This window comes from Schistocerca gregaria, chromosome X, assembly GCF_023897955.1.
Source record: "Schistocerca gregaria isolate iqSchGreg1 chromosome X, iqSchGreg1.2, whole genome shotgun sequence".
NCBI lineage: Eukaryota > Metazoa > Arthropoda > Insecta > Orthoptera > Acrididae > Schistocerca > Schistocerca gregaria.
In genome coordinates, this window is record NC_064931.1 from 719,413,395 (window position 1) to 719,432,377 (window position 18,983).

At 40.2% G+C, this 18,983-nt stretch overlaps 1 protein-coding gene and 1 non-coding gene across 2 annotated transcripts in view; one reads left to right on the plus strand and one right to left on the minus strand.

The window, feature by feature from the left end:
* LOC126299218 (facilitated trehalose transporter Tret1-like) overlaps window positions 1-18,983 on the minus strand; it is a 201,708-nt gene that overhangs the window by 31,738 nt on the left and 150,987 nt on the right. The window contains exon 6 of the mRNA XM_049991002.1: window positions 10,581-10,768. Coding sequence (XP_049846959.1) covers window positions 10,581-10,768 — 188 coding nt within the window. The remainder of the gene's footprint in view (window positions 1-10,580; window positions 10,769-18,983) is intronic.
* Window positions 14,942-15,016, plus strand: Trnal-caa (transfer RNA leucine (anticodon CAA)). The gene has a single exon. It is a non-coding gene; the product is annotated as a tRNA-Leu (tRNA).

Below are 18,983 nucleotides of genomic sequence, written 5' to 3' on the forward strand. Positions count from 1 at the left end.
TGTGGTTCCTATTTGGATGCTATCCTCTGGCATTCAGTGATTTTGGTTTCTGTTATATATTGTGAGTTGGCTCACAAACTGCTCATAGAATTGGCTTAAGTGGGCAAATGGTACTTGATTTTGACTGGCTCTTGACTACTTTAAACAGATATATTTGTCATGAACTTGGTGTTCTACCTGCAGAACACGTGATTATGACTTTAATACATGGGTATTGTATGCAATACTAATGTGGTAGTAAGGCTACCCTCCTGAAGTTTCATGCAATTAGTTTCAGAATGGTAAAATTCAGTGGAATTACAAAAGCAAAATGAGTATAGAGTTCAGGAAGTTATGGCAACAACAAAAGTTAATGCATCAGCAGCAGCAACAAAGTCACCAGCAGCAGCCCAGTGATCAGCAGATAGAGTGGCAGTCACAGATGCCACCATAACAGCTGAAACATCAACGACACTGCCAGTATACCTGCTGCAATACTTGAGGCAGCAGTTACTCCTTCTGCTCCTCTTACACCTCATAATGAGACTGGTGAGATTTACCTCAGTTGCTCTCGGCTGTACTGTCAGGCAAGTAAGATCATAATTTTACACTGCCTGCAAAAAAGTAAGGCATTCAGAAGCAGAGGAAGAAATGAAATGAAACTTCTGAGGTTCAGAGGGCATGAGATGTTATTTCAATTATTACACAATCAAGTCAAATTAAAAAAGAACTTATTAATTTGAGCCCCACTTATCAGTATGATATTGCACCCTGTTTGGACTGGAAGCATGCATTGATTCTGTTGGGAAGGGCAGTTTAAAGCAAGTGTATCCTTTCCTGGGGCAATCTGGCTCACAATTGTTGTTAGTGGTCTTTGATATCCTGTATACTGTCACTGGGATGGGGTTATGTCAAAGCTTGTCCCACACATGTTCTATCACGAATGGATCTGTGGTCTTGGTGGGTGTTCGAGTATATGAACATCATGCAGACAGGCCATAAGACACATGCAATTCCACCACTCTGGTTGAAAAATGACACCACGATACTGTTGCATGAGAAGTAACTCATGAAGATACAGGCAAGTTACACTGACATCTGACCATGTCTTCTAGATACTTCACTTTTATTTCCAGCCAGTGTATTTGTTAAAGTACATTGTAGCTTTCTTCAGGAAGCTACTTGCACAAAGCAATTCAGAACTGGAAATCACTCTCAGAACCAAGTAGCTTACCATTTGGTTTGGAACATTGTCTTGGTGACGCTGTCAAAGTTACTCAATCTTTTGGCATAACATCAGTGGTGCAAAGAGCATTCATTAACAATATAGCTGTGTCCAAGTATACAGCAATCAGTGTTGTGCTTATTGGTCATCTGGTGATGGCAGTTACTTTACTTGGAACCAAATAACAGCACCAGTAGCCTTGTTATTTTTGGTAACCACTTTCTGTTTCAGCCACAAATTCATTTTCAAGCTATGGGTCTCACATTGTTTGAGCCCCAGAAAGCAGTACCATATGATATAATTGAATGCACTAGAGGAGGAGGAGGAGATTAGTATTTAACATCCCCTCAACATCACAGCCATTAGAGACAGAGAACAAAGTCAAATTAGGTAAGGACAGAGAAGGAAAGTGGCCGTGCCCTTTCAAAGGAACCATCCCACCATTCGCCTTAAGTGATTTAGCAAAATAACAGAAAACCTAAATCAGGCTGGGTGGATGTGGGTTTGAACTGTCATCTTCTCCAATGCAAGCCCAGTGTGCTAACCACTGCACTACCCCACTCAGTGAATGTACTAGAGCAAAATAAACTGATCCACAGGTAACTAAGTCACAACTTTGATGTATTACTCTTAGTCCATACCTAAAGCTGCACATTCTTTTAAGTAGCTTATCTCTGTGCATATTTTATTATACAGAGGTGTCTATCCATAGTTCAAGAAACTTTATTTTATTTATGTACTCAATTACTTCATTATGATAACATATGGGCTTTGTATGAATTCCATTGTTTCATGAGGGGCTAGGGATAATGAGCACTATTTTGCTCTTGTTTATCAGTAATTTATTGTTATACAGGCAGTACCCTCCCCCCATGAACCATGGACCTTGCCGTTGGTGGGGAGGCTTGCGTGCCTCAGCGATACAGATGGCCGTACCGTAGGTGCAACCACAACAGAGGGGTATCTGTTGAGAGGCCAGACAAACGGGTGGTTCCTGAAGAGGGGCAGCAGCCTTTTCAGTAGTTGCAGGGTCAACAGTCTGGATGATTGACTGATCTGGCCTTGCAACATTAACCAAAACGGCCTTGCTGTGCTGGTACTGCGAATGGCTGAAAGCAAGGGGAAACTACAGCCGTAATTTTTCCCGAGGACATGCAGCTTTACTGTATGATTAAATGATGATGGCATCCTCTTAGGTAAAATATTACGGAGGTAAAATAGTCCCCCATTCGGATCTCCGGGCGGGGACTACTCAGGAGGATGCCGTTATCAGGAGAAAGAAAACTGGCGTTCTACGGATCGGAGCGTGGAATGTCAGATCACTTAATCGGGCAGGTAGGTTAGAAAATTTAAAAAGGGAAATGGATAGGTTAAAGTTAGATATAGTGGGAATTAGTGAAGTTCGGTGGCAGGAGGAACAAGACTTCTGGTCAGGTGACTACAGGGTTATAAACACAAAATCAAATAGGGGTAATGCAGGAGTAGGTTTAATAATGAATAGGAAAATAGGAATGCGGGTAAGCTACTACAAACAGCATAGTGAACGCATTATTGTGGCCAAGATAGATACGAAGCCTACACCTACTACAGTAGTACAAGTTTATATGCCAACTAGCTCTGCAGATGATGAAGAAATTGAAGAAATGTACGATGAAATAAAAGAAATTATTCAGATAGTGAAGGGAGACGAAAATTTAATAGTAATGGGTGACTGGAATTCGAGTGTAGGAAAAGGGAGAGAAGGAAACATAGTAGGTGAATATGGATTGGGGCTAAGAAATGAAAGAGGAAGCCGCCTAGTAGAATTTTGCACAGAGCACAACTTAATCATAGCTAACACTTGGTTTCAGAATCATGAAAGAAGGTTGTATACGTGGAAGAACCCTGGAGATACTAAAAGGTATCAGATAGATTATATAATGGTAAGACAGAGATTTAGGAACCTGGTTTTAAGTTGTAAGACATTTCCAGGGGCAGATGTGAACTCTGACCACAATCTATTGGTTATGACCTGTAGATTAAAACTGAAGAAACTGCAAAAATGTGGGAAATTAAGGAGATGGGACCTGGATAAACTGAAAGAACCAGAGGTTGTACAGAGTTTCAGAGAGAGCATAAGGGAACAATTGACAGGAATAGGGGAAAGAAATACAGTAGAAGAAGAATGGGTAGCTCTGAGGGATGTAGTAGTGAAGGCAGCAGAGGATAAAGTAGGTACAAAGACGAGGGCTGCTAGAAATCCTTGGGTAACAGAAGAAATATTGAATTTAATTGATGAAAGGAGAAAATATAAAAATGCAGTAAATGAAGCAGGCAAAAAGGAATACAAACGTCTCAAAAATGAGATCGACAGGAAGTGCAAAATGGCTAAACAGGGATGGCTAGAGGACAAATGTAAGGATGTAGAAGCTTATCTCACTAGGGGTAAGATAGATACTGCCTACAGGAAAATTAAAGAGACCTTTGGAGAGAAGACAACCACGTGTATGAATATCAAGAGCTCAGATGGCAGCCCAGTTCTAAGCAAAGAAGGGAAGGCAGAAAGGTGGAAGGAGTATATAGAAGGTTTATACAAGGGCGATGAACTTGAGGACAATATTATGGAAATGGAAGAGGATGTAGATGAAGACGAAATGGGAGATACGATACTGCGTGAAGAGTTTGACAGAGCACTGAAAGACCTGAGTCAAAACAAGGCCCCCGGAGTAGACAACATTCCATTAGAACTACTGACGGCCTTGGGACAACCAGTCCTGACAAAACTCTACCAGCTGGTGAGCAAGATGTATGAGACAGGCGAAATACCCTCAGACTTCAAGAAGAATATAATAATTCCAATCCCAAAGAAAGCAGGTGCTGACAGATGTGAAAATTACCGAACTATCAGTTGAATAAGCTACGGCTGCAAAATACTAACGTGAATTCTTTACAGACGAATGGAGAAACTGGTAGATGCAGACCTCGGGGAGGATCAGTTTGGATTCTGTCGAAATGTTGGAACACGTGAGGCAATACTGACCTTACGACTTATCTTAGAAGAAAGATTAAGAAAAGGCAAACCTACGTTTCTAGCATTTGTAGACTAAGAGAAAGCTTTTGACAATGTTGACTGGAATACCCTTTTTCAAATTCTAAAGGTGGCAGGGGTAAAATACAGGGAGCGAAAGGCTATTTATAATTTGTACAGAAACCAGATGGCAGTCATAAGAGTCGAGGGGCATGAAAGGGAAGCAGTGGTTGGGAAAGGAGTGAGACAGGGTTGTTGCCTCTCCCCGATGTTATTCAATCTGTATATTGAGCAAGCACTAAAGGAAACAAAAGAAAAATTTGGAGTAGGTATTAAAATTCATGGAGACGAAGTAAAAACTTTGAGGTTCGCCGATGACATTGTAATTCTGTCAGAGACAGCAAAGGACTTGGAAGAGCAGTTGAACGGAATGGACAGTGTCTTGAAAGGAGGATATAAGATGAACATTAACAAAAGCAAAACGAGGATAATGGAATGTAGTCAAATTAAATCGGGTGATGCTGAGGGAATTAGATTAGGAAATGAGACACTTAAAGTAGTAAAGGAGTTTTGCTATTTAGGAAGTAAAATAACTGATGATGGTCGAAGTAGAGAGGATATAAAATGTAGACTGGCAATTTCAAGGAAAGCGTTTCTGAAGAAGAGAAATTTGTTAACATCGAATATAGATTTATGTATCAGGAAGTCGTTTCTGAAAGTATTTGTTTGGAGTGTAGCCATGTATGGAAGTGAAACATGGACGATAACTAGTTTGGACAAGAAGAGAATAGAAGCTTTTGAAATGTGGTGCTACAGAAGAATACTGAAGATAAGGTGGATAGATCACGTAACTAATGAGGAGGTATTGAATAGGATTGGGGAGAAGAGAAGTTTGTGGCACAACTTGACTAGAAGAAGGGATCGGTTGGTAGGACATGTTTTGAGGTATCAAGGGATCACAAATTTAGCATTGGAGGGCAGCGTGGAGGGTAAAAATTGTAGAGGGAGACCGAGAGATGAGTACACTAAGCAGATTCAGAAGGATGTAGTTTGCAGTAGGTACTGGGAGATGAAGCAGCTTGCACAGGATAGAGTAGCATGGAGAGCTGCATCAAACCAGTCTCAGGACTGAAGACAACAACAACAACACAGGCAGTACAGGAGTCTTTCGCTGCTCTCAGTTATGTTAGTTCTTTCCATTGAGGCATTCTGGAAAGCAGGTTTGTATCATAAGCAAATTAGACAGGAATTGTGGATGATAACTTTTTGTGTAGGTCATTGATGTACATCAGGAAGAGGAGAGACCGAAGGGTGGAGCCCTGTGGGATACCAAAGGTTACTAATGGTTCCTTTGAATGAACTTTCCTTCCTTGTTGTCTTGGAGAGTACAACCAGTTACTTTCTGTTGGAGAGATGAGTGGAGCCACTTATTTAGCTAGCAAACTGATTGTTGACTTGGTTAGCTCACAACTCTTGGTAAATGGTATTTGGTGTTGAATGTTTCATAGCTGTGCCAAACTGATATATTTATCACAAACTCAGTGTTTGTGCCGATAAAACACAAGACTTGTGATTTGGTGTCACATCTGATACTGAAGTTAGTACACGGAGCTCACATGTGTAATGGGTAAGCCAGATTTAGCTTCTCCATGGTTTCCCTAAAATTATTTAGGTGAATACTTGGGTGGTTCCTTTTAAAAGACACACCTGATTTTCTTCCCCTTCTTATACTTGAATCCAGATGCTCCACTGCTCTAGAATGTTTATCTTAACTGCCTCAGCCATCCGGACATGCTTCCTGTCTGACTCAATTCCCAAGTGCTGCTCACTACTGATGTGATCCCATTCATTTTCCCCATTGCTCACAGCCTCACTGTATTCCCACAACAGAATGAACAATGCTAAGCATCCACATTGATATTAGTCCTATGCCCATCGAGATATACCTATACAATTACATGTGCAGTGAGTGACCATTCTTTTGGAAAGACACCACTCAAATATGGTAGAACCTCACTTATCTGACCTCAGATGGTCTGACTCCTGCTTAGTCTGACCATTCCATTCCTGGTGTTTGTTAGGACTTGTCAATAACTCATCATCCACAATATTGATCATAAGGTAGTCTTAACAGCAATAGGCATGGGAATTAGCTATGTTTCTAACTTGATCAATAAGTTTATTGTGCTCATTTATAAATTAGTAACAATGTTCTTCTGAGTATATTAAATAGTGTAAAACTAAATTGTGGCATCATCTAAACTTAAGCATATGATGATTTAGTGGAGATATTAAAAGTGCTTGAAATGTTAGGTAAGGTCAGTCTCTTCAAAACATTGCAAGTGAGGCAGGGGTTAGCATGACAACTGTTAAAGACTTGAGAAAAATAAAAAAAAACTATAGATAGTCATACAATAATGATCGATGATGTAAAAGAACTCAGAATATGTAAGACTTTGAAGAAATCTAAAAGTAAAATTCTGGATAATGCTTTGTGGGTGTGGTTTGAGCAGGGAAGGAGAAAGGGAACTTCATTGGCCAGACCACCCATAAAAGATAAGTCATGGATTTTGTATGAAAACTTACATGAAAGTGAAAAGTTTACAGTGAGTGAAGGCTGGTTACATTGGTGGAAAAAATGATGTGGCATTCAAAATATAATAATTTTAGGTGAGAAGTTGTCTGCTGGTGAAACAGCTGCCAATAAATTTATTCTGAAATTTTAAAACTTAGTTAAAGAGCTTAATGTGACCCCTGATCAGGTAAAACAACATTGATGAATCTGGTTTGAACTAGAAAATGCCCCCTACAAGAATTCTTGCTACACAAAATCAGTCTGTAACAGGTACAAAACTTGCCAAAGATAGAATTACTATTGTTCTCTGTAGTACTGCTAATGACAACTACAAGATGCCATTGTTTGTGATCACACAGGGGAAAAAAACAACATTTATATCAATCTTCCTAGCAGATTAAAACTGTGTGCTGGACCGAGACTCGAACTCGGGACCTTTGCCTTTCGTGGGCAAGTGCACTACCTCATCTCATTCTGGAAACATTTATATCAGATCACTGCCTGTATATTATCATAACCAAAAGTCAACATTAATGGAATCCAGCCGCTTTAAGGAATGGTTTTATGACCAATTGGTCACCGCAGTTACAAAATACCTAAATGGAAAAGAACTCCCTAAACATGCCATACTGATACTCAACAATGCAACATTTCATCCATCTGAAGATGAACTTCAAAAGGTGAAATAAAAGTTTTATTTCTTCGTGTCAGTGTAATATGTCTAAGCCAACTCATGGATCAGGGGGTTCAGTGAATGGCTGAAGAGGTGATATTGTCAAAAACAAATTTTATCAGTGTTAGAGAGGACACAAGGAGGCAGCATCATTGTTTCAAGTGATGAAATCAATAAATATGAAAGATGTGATCTATACAGTTGCCAAAGTTTAGGAACAAATGCTGGCATCAATGCCTGAAAAATCTTGGTGTGTTGTGGCCAAAAATGAGTGAAATTAAAGATGAAACATCAAAAGAAATGAGTGAAGAAAATAAAGTTGAAGCAGACCATACAACAAGTGATGAATTCAAGACGTGGACAGTAACGATTTTGCGTGATTTTCAAACTGTACACCTGAATGTTGAGCCCAGTGAAATAAGTGAGTAGATCAGTACAACTGGCACTGACAGCATTATGGAAGAAGAATTAACTGATGATCAAATCATTGATGCTGTAAGTCAAAGAAGCAATGAGCAGGAGAAAGATGATGATGGTGATGAAGGCAATGAACCTATGGCTCGAATATCACATACAGATGGTGAAACTGCATTTTATATAGCCTTTCAATACATCAAACAAAGCTCTATGTCTACACCAGAAGACATTTTGTGGACAAGTAATGGTGGAACATAGTGGCAAAATCAGGGTTGTTGATTTCTAAAGAAAAGTTCATTACACATTTTTTTATTTACTCACAGTAGCAAAATTTTACTGTGCCATACAGATTTCTGTTAGAGTATGGACACTAACTTGTGTTAAACTTTTGTAGAAGACTTTTTAGTGTGTTGACAGTTTATTGTTATTTTGTCACTGTTTTAACGTGAAACTATACTTGAGACAGTATTTCCAGTTGAAAATTAAAGTTTTCCTGTGCTGTATTGTGATGTTATGGGCCAATAAAAGTGTTCCTCTGATAATCCAACCTTTTTTGAATTCTGACCATGCTGTTAGTCCCCTAGGGGTCACATTAATGAAGTTCTACTTGGCTTGTTGACATTTGTTTCACTGTGGATGCAGTAGTTTCGTCCAAAGTCCTAACACAATCAATAATTTGTAAGTAGGGGTTTAAAGGATGAGGTACACTGCACTGCAGCATATGATAAGTTAAGAATTTGGACCTGATGGAAAGCATGTCTTGATGGCTGAGGCAGTTAATAAAGCCAGTCTACAGAAGCGGAGCAGCCAGGCTGAGTCTTGGTCTGGCACAAATTTTCAAATTTCAACACTGCATTACCACAAGGCTCTGTGTTGCTGGAAGTCACGTGTTTCCCACTATCCTGTACTTTTACTTCTCCATTCCCTATTCCATACAATATATGCACTATCTTTGTTTTTGGAGGTGGTGTCTGTTCTGTTGGACATGTCTGACACAACAGATACCACTCAAATATACATGTTTTTGTATGAGCACAATGGCACCTTGACATTTGCTTCATTGTGGATACAGTAATATTGTCTGAGTTCCTATGAGATTTAATAATTTGTGCATAGTGGGTTAATGGACAAGAGACATTGCACTGCAGCATGTGATAATTTGAAAATTTGGTTCAGATGGAAACTGTGATCAATGGACTGTGAGCAACAGAGAAAATGAATGAAACGTCAGTTGTGAGCAGCAGTGGGGAATTTGAGTTGGTTGGGAAGCATGTCTGGATGACCAAGGCATTTAAGGCAACCATTCTAGATAAGTGGAGCATCTGGGTTTGAGTCCTAATTTGGTACAAATTTTCAATTTTTATCATTGCATTACCACAGTGACTTGTGCCGCCAGAAGTCACAAGTTTCCCACCCATTCTTTTCCTTTACTTCCTCATTCTCTGTTTCATACAATAAACAGTGATATTGAGAACACAGTATCTGCAGATTAATATAGACAGTCTTAAATGGATCTCTCAGATTACTCTTTAAATTGAAACTGTCTGATGTCATGCATATAATGAAGATAAAAAGTCAGACATGTCTGTTTTGGACACATACAATCACTGCAGAGGTGAAGTTGCATATCCTGTGGAAATTCTCCTGATTATCACAACCTATAAGCAACAAGAATCAACACCAGTATAAGAATTATGAATTGTCCAAGCAACAGAAAACCCTGAAAAACAGAGCTTAACACTGTTTAGCTTCCTTCTATCTATTGGTTATCAGCTATTATGTATATCAAAGAAAAATCTCAAGATTGGAATAAATTATATTTTTGCATTTTAAAAAAAGTATTTTTTTACACAATTAACAAAGTTATACATTATTTCTGCATATGACTAAATATACAGGAAGCAAATGTTAGAAAAGTGTGTGTGTGTGTGGGAGGGTGGTGTTTGTGTCTAAAATATTGTACATTATAGATATGTCAAATAAATGCCACAAGTTTTAAATAATTGATTTCACTGATACAGTTTATAAAGGTTTACATAAAACATCTTTTATTAGGAATCTGTATCTAATGCACTCAATGTGTCTTACATGTTTTATAAGATTCACTCTTTTTTGTATACAAGGCAAATTATTGTTTATTAATCACCATTATTCATTAACTGATTTATTTTTGTATGCACTATCATTCTGTAAGCCTTGCAAATTTAGTGCATTATGAATATGTGTGTCTCATATTGTCCACAGTTTTTAATTGAAAACTGTATTCACATTGCATTGCTTACAGAAAGTGTGGGCAAGTTACCACTCCTTGAAGTTATGGAGGCCTTTCTCTGCTGTCATTTGCATGTTTTTTTGGATTGTTGCTATTCACACAATAGGTTTTGATTAAGTAACATATCATTCTCAAGTGTGCTGGTAGCTATGCTTAGGATGGCGCAGTCACATAAAAAACTGCACAAAATTGGACAACTCACACTGTTGTCAGCTGGAGTCACATTCCACTCACTTGGAGAATGGGTCATTATTGAACCAAAACTGACTGTACGAACAATATTACTACTTCACTCACAACTGGAACATTTTATTCCGAGAAAAAAAAAAAACATCATTCAATGAGGATGAATATAAGGACAGCAAATAAATAAATAATGTGAACGGATAGAGTAATAGCACTCTTAAGCATAGAAACTCTTAGAATACTTACATTGTTTCCTCCTAACCATTTCAGTGCTTTTTCTGCCTCATCAATTCTTCCTTTTGTAACAAGCCACACTGGGCTCTCAGGTATCCAGATAGCCATCACTATTATTGGCGCAAATGTGTAGATTAAATTGAGCCAGGCACAGAGGCGCCAATCTAATATTGCACCCTCTCCATAAATAATTAGCATCCCTATTAATGGTAAACAAACTCTATAGAGTTATCTGCATAGATAAATCAAGCGTATATTTATCTCTGGATGATCAACAAACAAGAGATGAAAACACAGCTTTGCAATCATGATGACAATATACCACATGTTAACTTTGACTTCTGCCTAACTGAGGTCAGATTTAGTGTTTATTTATATTTGAATAATTCTTTCCAAATTATAATCAAGTAATCATAATAAGGTAACAACAAGTTATGTAGTGATTTAGTTGCGAACAGAAAATTAATAAAAAAACACTTTCTCTTATTGTAAAGATCAAAATTAAGATTACATATGTAGTTCACTTCACAGGCCCACGATTAGTAGATCCTCAGGGATGTGTAACATGTCATAGGAACCCAGTTTAAAATACAGATTTTACACAAGAGTGAATATGCTTAAACTTAAGATCCATTTTACACATCCTTCATGGAAAAGTACTAAAATATGGAAAGGGCTAAAAAATTTAAACTAATTTTCATTAACAGTGCAATAGTTTTCATACACATGTAAAAATACAGTACAAGTCATAAATGATGACTATAATTTTTTATGCACTTACAGATAGCAAAAGAAAGAAAACATGTTAATCATTTAATGTGACATTGAGTAACTTTGTGATTTAGATATGATGAATGGCTGTTGATGCATAAATAATGCCTCAAGTTCTGATCTTCATGTGTCAGCTCATGAGATGAAGTTTTGAAGTTTGAACAGTAAATGGAAAACATATGGCTTCAAGAAGAATGCTACATGCACTAACTACACTCCTGGAAATTGAAATAAGAACACCGTGAATTCATTGTCCCAGGAAGGGGAAACTTTATTGACACATTCCTGGGGTCAGATACATCACATGATCACACTGACAGAACCACAGGCACATAGACACAGGCAACAGAGCATGCACAATGTCGGCACTAGTACAGTGTATATCCACCTTTCGCAGCAATGCAGGCTGCTATTCTCCCATGGAGATGAACATAGAGATGCTGGATGTAGTCCTGTGGAACGGCTTGCCATGCCATTTCCACCTGGCGCCTCAGTTGGACCAGCGTTCGTGCTGGAAGTGCAGACCGCGTGAGACGACACTTCATCCAGTCCCAAACATGCTCAATGGGGGACAGATCTGGAGATCTTGCTGGCCAGGGTAGTTGACTTACACCTTCAAGAGCACGTTGGGTGGCACGGGATACATGCGGACATGCATTGTCCTGTTGGAACAGCAAGTTCCCTTGCCGGTCTAGGAATGGTACAACGATGGGTTCGATGACGGTTTGGATGTACCGTGCACTATTCAGTGCCCCTCGACAATCACCAGAGGTGTACGGCCAGTGTAGGAGATCGCTCCCCACACCATGATGCCGGGTGTTGGCCCTGTGTGCCTCGGTCATATGCAGTCCTGATTGTGGCGCTCACCTGCACGGCGCCAAACACGCATACGACATTCATTGGCACCAAGGCAGAAGCGACTCTGATCGCTGAAGACAACACGTCTCCATTCGTCCCTCCATTCACGCCTGTCGCGACACCACTGGAGGCGGGCTGCACGATGTTGTGGCGTGAGCGGAAGACGGCCTAACGGTGTGCGGGACTGTAGCCCAGCTTCATGGAGATGGTTGCGAATGGCCCTCGCCGATACCACAGGAGCAAAAGTGTCCCTAATTTGCTGGGAAGTGGCGGTACGGTCCCCTACGACACTGCATAGGATCCTACGGTCTTGGCGTGCATCCGTGCGTCGCTGCGGTCTGGTCCCAGGTCGACGGGCACGTGCACCTTCCACCGACCACTGGCGACAACATCGATGTACTGTGGAGACCTCCCGCCCCACGTGTTGAGCAATTCGGCGGTACGTCCACCCGGCCTCCCGCATGCCTACTATATGCCCTCACTCGAAGTCCGTCAACTGCACATACGGTTCACGTCCACGCTGTCGCGGCATGCTACCAATGTTAAAGACTGCGATGGAGCTCCGTATGGCACTGCAAACTGGCTGACACTGACGGCGGCGGTGCACAAATGCTGCGCAGCTAGCGCCATTCGACGGCCAACACCGTGGTTCCTGGTGTGTCCGCTGTACCGTGCGTGTGATCATTGCTTGTACAGCCCTCTCGCAGTGTCCGGAGCAAGTATGGTGGGTCTGACACACCGGTGTCAATGTGTTCTTTTTTCCATTTCCAGGAGTGTATTTTGATCAGTGTTTCACTGTTCACTCTAAATGACATGTGTCACCCCAACAGTTATTAATAAATATCTTGGAGGAATACCTCCATGACAACTTTCACATCTGTGATGTATACCTGTATGCATCTCAGCTATTGGCTTTCTTGTGGAAGAGCAGAAGGACTAAACAAATGTATCTAGAAAAATTGTATTACAGATACCTCCCATCAGCAAAAGTATTTTATACAACTGATTTCCCTGGAGAGTACAGTGCATTTGTGGCATGTGAAGACCATCCCTAAACAATGTAGATCATGACTAGAGTTTGTTTTGAAATTTTGTCAAGAATCCAAGAATAAAAACAAAGCATATCAGCATTTATTTAGGAATCTCACAAAATTTTATTGTGCGAGCAGTTAACAGGAACCTTGATGTGCAGCAGATGCAGGTGTTGCAGCTGGGACACTGCCAATGAACAATGAAGTTTTACAACTTCATTATAAGACATCAGAGGCTAGAGTAACTATTTCGAAGAACCCTCATTTCCACCAATGAAATGCATGTCATGAAGGTAACTGCAATGAATTCTCAGGAAACGCAGATGTGGTTAAACGTAAACCCACTCAGTATGTGTGTCTGAGCACACCAATGAAAACATGGTGTCTGTATGTGATGTGGAGTATTGTTTATCATCTTGTTGGGCCATATGTGCTGCCACAGCAGCCACAGGACACTATATTTATGAATCCTGGATACTTCTACATCTAAATCTACATCTACATACATATTCTGCACACCATCATATGGTGTGTGGTGGAAGGTGTAACATGACAAGGCTGGAGTGGAAGCCTCAGGTTGCCATTAAGAGTTATTTGTTAAATAATAAATAAATAAGTAAGTAAATAAATAAAAAAATGAGGTAAGGATCCACTGCTAAGGTGAAGCAGATAACTATAAACAATAACAGACAGCCCATAACAAATAGTGTGGAAAGACAAGAGTGGTGAGTGAGCATAACCATTAGCTTAGGCTGCTGAAGAATGCCAGGGATAGTTCCCTTTCAGGAAATGCATCCAGCATGGAATTACTACAGAAAACTATTCATTGTGCAGTCCATATGAATGTAGGCTGGCCAAAAGATAGTAGGTTTTGCTGAAGTTGACACACAGTTTTAATCTGCCAGGAAGTTTCATATCAGCGCACACTCCGCTGCAGAGTGAAAATCTCATTCTGGAAACATCCCCCAGGCTGTGGCTAAGCCATGTCTCCGCAGTATCCTTTCTTTCAGGAGTGCTAGTTCTGCAAGGTTCGCAGAAGAGCTACTGTAAAGTTTGGAAGGTAGGAGACGGATACTGGCAGAAGTAAAGCTGTGAGTACCGGGCGTGAGTCGTGCTTCAGTAGCTCAGTTGGTAGAGCACTTGCCCGCGAAAGGCAAAGGTCCCGAGTTCGAGTCTCGGTCGGGCACACAGTTTTAATCTGCCAGGAAGTTTCATATCAGCGCACACTCCGCTGCAGAGTGAAAATCTCATTCTGGAAACATCCCCCAGACTGTGGCTAAGCCATGTCTCCGCAGTATCCTTTCTTTCAGGGGTGCTAGTTCTGCAAGGTTCGCAGAAGAGCTTCTGTAAAGTTTGGAAGGTAGGAGACGGATACTGGCAGAAGTAAAGCTGTGAGTACCGGGCGTGAGTCGTGCTTCGGTAGCTCAGTTGGTAGAGCACTTGCCCGCGAAAGGCAAAGGTCCCGAGTTCGAGTCTCGGTCGGGCACACAGTTTTAATCTGCCAGGAAGTTTCATATCAGCGCACACTCCGCTGCAGAGTGAAAATCTCATTCTGGAAACATCCCCCAGGCTGTGGCTAAGCCATGTCTCCGCAGTATCCTTTCTTTCAGGAGTGCTAGTTCTGCAAGGTTCGCAGAAGAGCTTCTGTAAAGTTTGGAAGGTAGGAGACGGATACTGGCAGAAGTAAAGCTGTGAGTACCGGGCGTGAGTCGTGTTTCGGTAGCTCAGTTGGTAGAGCACTTGCCCGCAAAAGGCAAAGGTCCCGAGTTCGAGTCTCGGTCGGGCACACAGTTTTAATCTGCCAGGAAGTTTCAATTAAATATTGTTTCATACAACATATGTAAATTAATTGTAGTGTAGGAATGGTTTACCAACTCTATTTAATTGACACTTCTATTTCCTTTTCATTCAATTTGAATTGTACATGATGTGTAAAAATTTTGTAAGAACTGTGTTATGCGGTGGGGAGCTACTTGAGATCCCATTGGCTAAAATTTGGTAATGTTGGTGGGCATGGTGGTGGGAGATGTGCTCTTGGGAGCTGATGGAAAATGCAAGAGGGAAATTATGTTATGGCCTTTGGACAGAGAGGGCTGGGTTGGTTTTATGATGTGAGAGTGGCTATTTGGTTGTGACCATCAGAGGCTTGTGTTTCTCACAATTGAGAGTGCAAGCAAGTGGTAGATTATAAACAGAGACTTGCAATTGTGACTTTGGCTGTTGGAGCATAAGATTGTATTTTGTTACAGATGGACTTAAGTTGATGTATCTGAATAGGGGGTTAAAAGACCTGGTGTTTAAGTGCACTTTGTAAATTGAGCATATTAAGTGGAGACTACTATCACTCATATGCTGCTAGTCAAATTAAGGGCCACCATTAAGTAGGAAACCATATCTTGCTGAAAACACCAGTCACACAATACGCTAATCAGGAATGTAGTGTACATTATTACTGTGGCTTGTCTGATCTTTTATACTAAATAGTATTTAACTCAAATTATGTATCTGCCCTCAACCATTTCACCACAGGCCCACCGGCATAGTGGATTGACTGATCACTACATCAGGGCATAAAGCAGATGGTGTATGGCTCTACCCCAAGACATTTATGAGCAAAGGGTACTACTAGTCTTTCCTTTCCTGTTCTACTTGCAAACAGACTGAGGAAAAAAAGACTATCTATATTCCTCTGTAGTAGCCCTAATTTCTTTAATCTTAACTGTTTGGTCCTTATGAAAAATGTACATTGATGGCAGTCAAATTGTTCTTCTCTCATCTTCAAATGCCAGTTCTCCAAAGTTTCTCAATCATGTTTCTCAAAAAGAATACTGCCTTCCCTCCAAGGATTCCCACTTGAGTTCCTGCAGCATCTCCATAATATTTGCACCTTGATCAAACCTACCAGTAACAAATCTAGCAGCCCACCTGTGAATTGCTTCAGTGTCTTCCCCTAATCCTGCCTGGTGGGAATACCAAACAGTAGAGCAGTATTCAAGACTAGGTCATACTAGTGTTCTGTAAGGGGCCTTATTTACAGATGAACCACACTTTCCTGAAATTTTCCTGATAAACCAAAGTCAGCCATTCATCTTCCCTACTACAATCCTTACACACTCATTCCATTTCATATTGCTTTGCAACATTATGCTTAGATATTTAATCAATGTTACTGTGTCAACTAGCATGCAAATAATGCTGTAGTCAATCATTACAGGTTTGTTTTTCCTACCCAGCTGTTTAACTTACATTTTTCTACATTTAGAACTAGCTGTCATTTATCACACCAACTAGAAATTTTATCTAAGGCATCTTGTATCCTCCTACAGTCACTCAAAGATGACACCATCCCATACACCACAGCATCACCAGCAAACAGCCACGGACTGCTGCTCACCCTGTCTGCTACATCATTTATGTATATAGAGAATAATAACAATCCTATCACACTTCTGCAGGGACTCCTGATGATACCCTTGTCTCTGATGAACATTTGCTGTTGAGGACAATGAACTGGGTTCTGTTACTTAAGAAGTCTTCTAGCCACTCGCATATCTGGGATCCTACCTTCATTAACAGTTTGCAGTGTGGAACTGTATTAAACACTTTTCAGAAATCTAGGAATATGGAATCTGGCTGTTGCTCATCATTTGGCTTCTGCATTGCTTGCAAACTATGAAATCAGTATTGTGAATAAATATATTATAGAATATTTTGAGAATGCTGAACTTATTGACATAAGCAGCTTACACTGAACATACCATACTGCTCATGGACTCCATTTAAATGTGCTAAGAAGGGATCTAATGTCCTAAAACATACACAACCTGACAAAAAAGTGAAGCACCCAATAGACATGGTAGGATGTCCATGTAAATAGTACACATACACACCATTGGCAGTTATGTAAATGATTGGAGTTACAATACTCTCCAACAGATAGAATGACCATCAGCGCGCATTAGTGTTGTTGGTGCTTAGTGTTGTTACCAGGCCTTGTAGGCTATATAAGGGGCGTGAACTATGTCAGATGTTGAGTGATAACTGTGAAGGGCATGGAGATGCTGCTTGCTTGTGTGAGACAGTGTTATCGGGACATGAGATGTGGGTCTCTATTTGACATTGTGGTCAAATTGTGCAATATCCAGATCTGTGGAGCATTTGGATGTGAACCTATCCTGATGCTGGACTGTGTGGGAATGTGAGGGCAGGCATACTCATCGTCAAGCTTTTGGTTGACCATATCTGATCACAGCATGGAATGATCACCATATTGTGCTCAAAGCACACCATAAAATCTTCAGATTTGCACTTGCATCAGAGAACAAGTAACAGACTCCCTGCAACTTTCTGTGTCATCTCACAACACCGGTCGGAGACTAGCAGCAGATGGTCTAGAGAATTAGCACCCATTTGTAGGCTGCCATTAACACTGAAACACATGACTGCATTTGAAATGGTACTGTGACCAATTAGCTTGGACTGTTGATGAATGGTGTCACATTGTATTTAGTAATTCTCTACTGCCCTGGACGACCATCATCAGAAATTTTGGCAGAGGTCCCATTCTTCTAGTGTTTTGGAAAGGCCCTGTGGTGTCACTCCTGGCATCGTGTGAAACACAGTAAGGTTTTCACATCACATGCTATCATTCTACTCCTTTCAAAGAACTTTTCTTTCCTCTTTCATTTGACTGTATTTGTACACATAACACATATGTAGTGTGCACTCAAAATTGCTGAATTTTTATTTATATAATATTTATTTATCTACATCGACATCTACATGGATACTCTGAAAATCACAGTTAAGTGCCTGGTAGAAGGTTCATCTAAAGACCTTCACAAATCTCTATTTTTCCAATCTCATGTAATGCACAGAAAGAACGAACAAGTATATCTTTCTGTAGGAGCTCTGATTTTCCTTATTTTATCTTGGTGATCATTTATCCCTATGTAGGTCAGTGTCAACAAAATATTTTCACATTGGGAGGAGAAAGTTGGTGATTGGAATTTTGTGAGATGATCCTGTCTCAACAAAAAATGCCTTCCTTTTAATGATGTCGAGCTCAAATCCTGTATCATTTCAGTGATACTCTCTCCCATATTTCACAATAATACAAAATGTGCTGCCCTTCTTTGAACTTTTTCGATGTACTCCATCAGTCCTATCTGGTAAAGATCCCACACTGTGCAGCAGTAGTCTAGAAGAGGACAGTCTCCTTAGTAGATCTGTTACATTTTCAAAGTGTCCTGACAATAAAATGCAGTCTTTGGTTAGCCTTCCCCACAACATTTTCTGTGTGTTCCTACCAATTTAAGTTGTTCATAATTGTAATTCCTAGGCATTTAGTTGAATTTATGGCCTTTAGATTTGACTGGTTTATTGTGTAACCAAATTTTAATAAATTCCTTTTACCATTCATGTGGATGACCTCACACTTTTTCATTTTTTAGGATCAACTGCTAATTGTTGCACCATACAGATATATTTTCTAAATAGTTTTCCAATTTCTCTTGATCTCCTGATGACTTTATTAGTAAATAAACAACAGCGTCATCTGCAAACAACCAAAGACGGCTGCTCAGATTGTCTCCCAAATCGTTCATACAGATAAGGAACAGCAAAGATCCTATAACACAACCTTGGGGAACGCCAGAAATCACTTCTGTTTTACTCAATGACTTTCTGTCAATTGCTATGAACTGTGACCTCTCTGATAGGAAGTGACAAATACAATCACATAACTGAGACAATA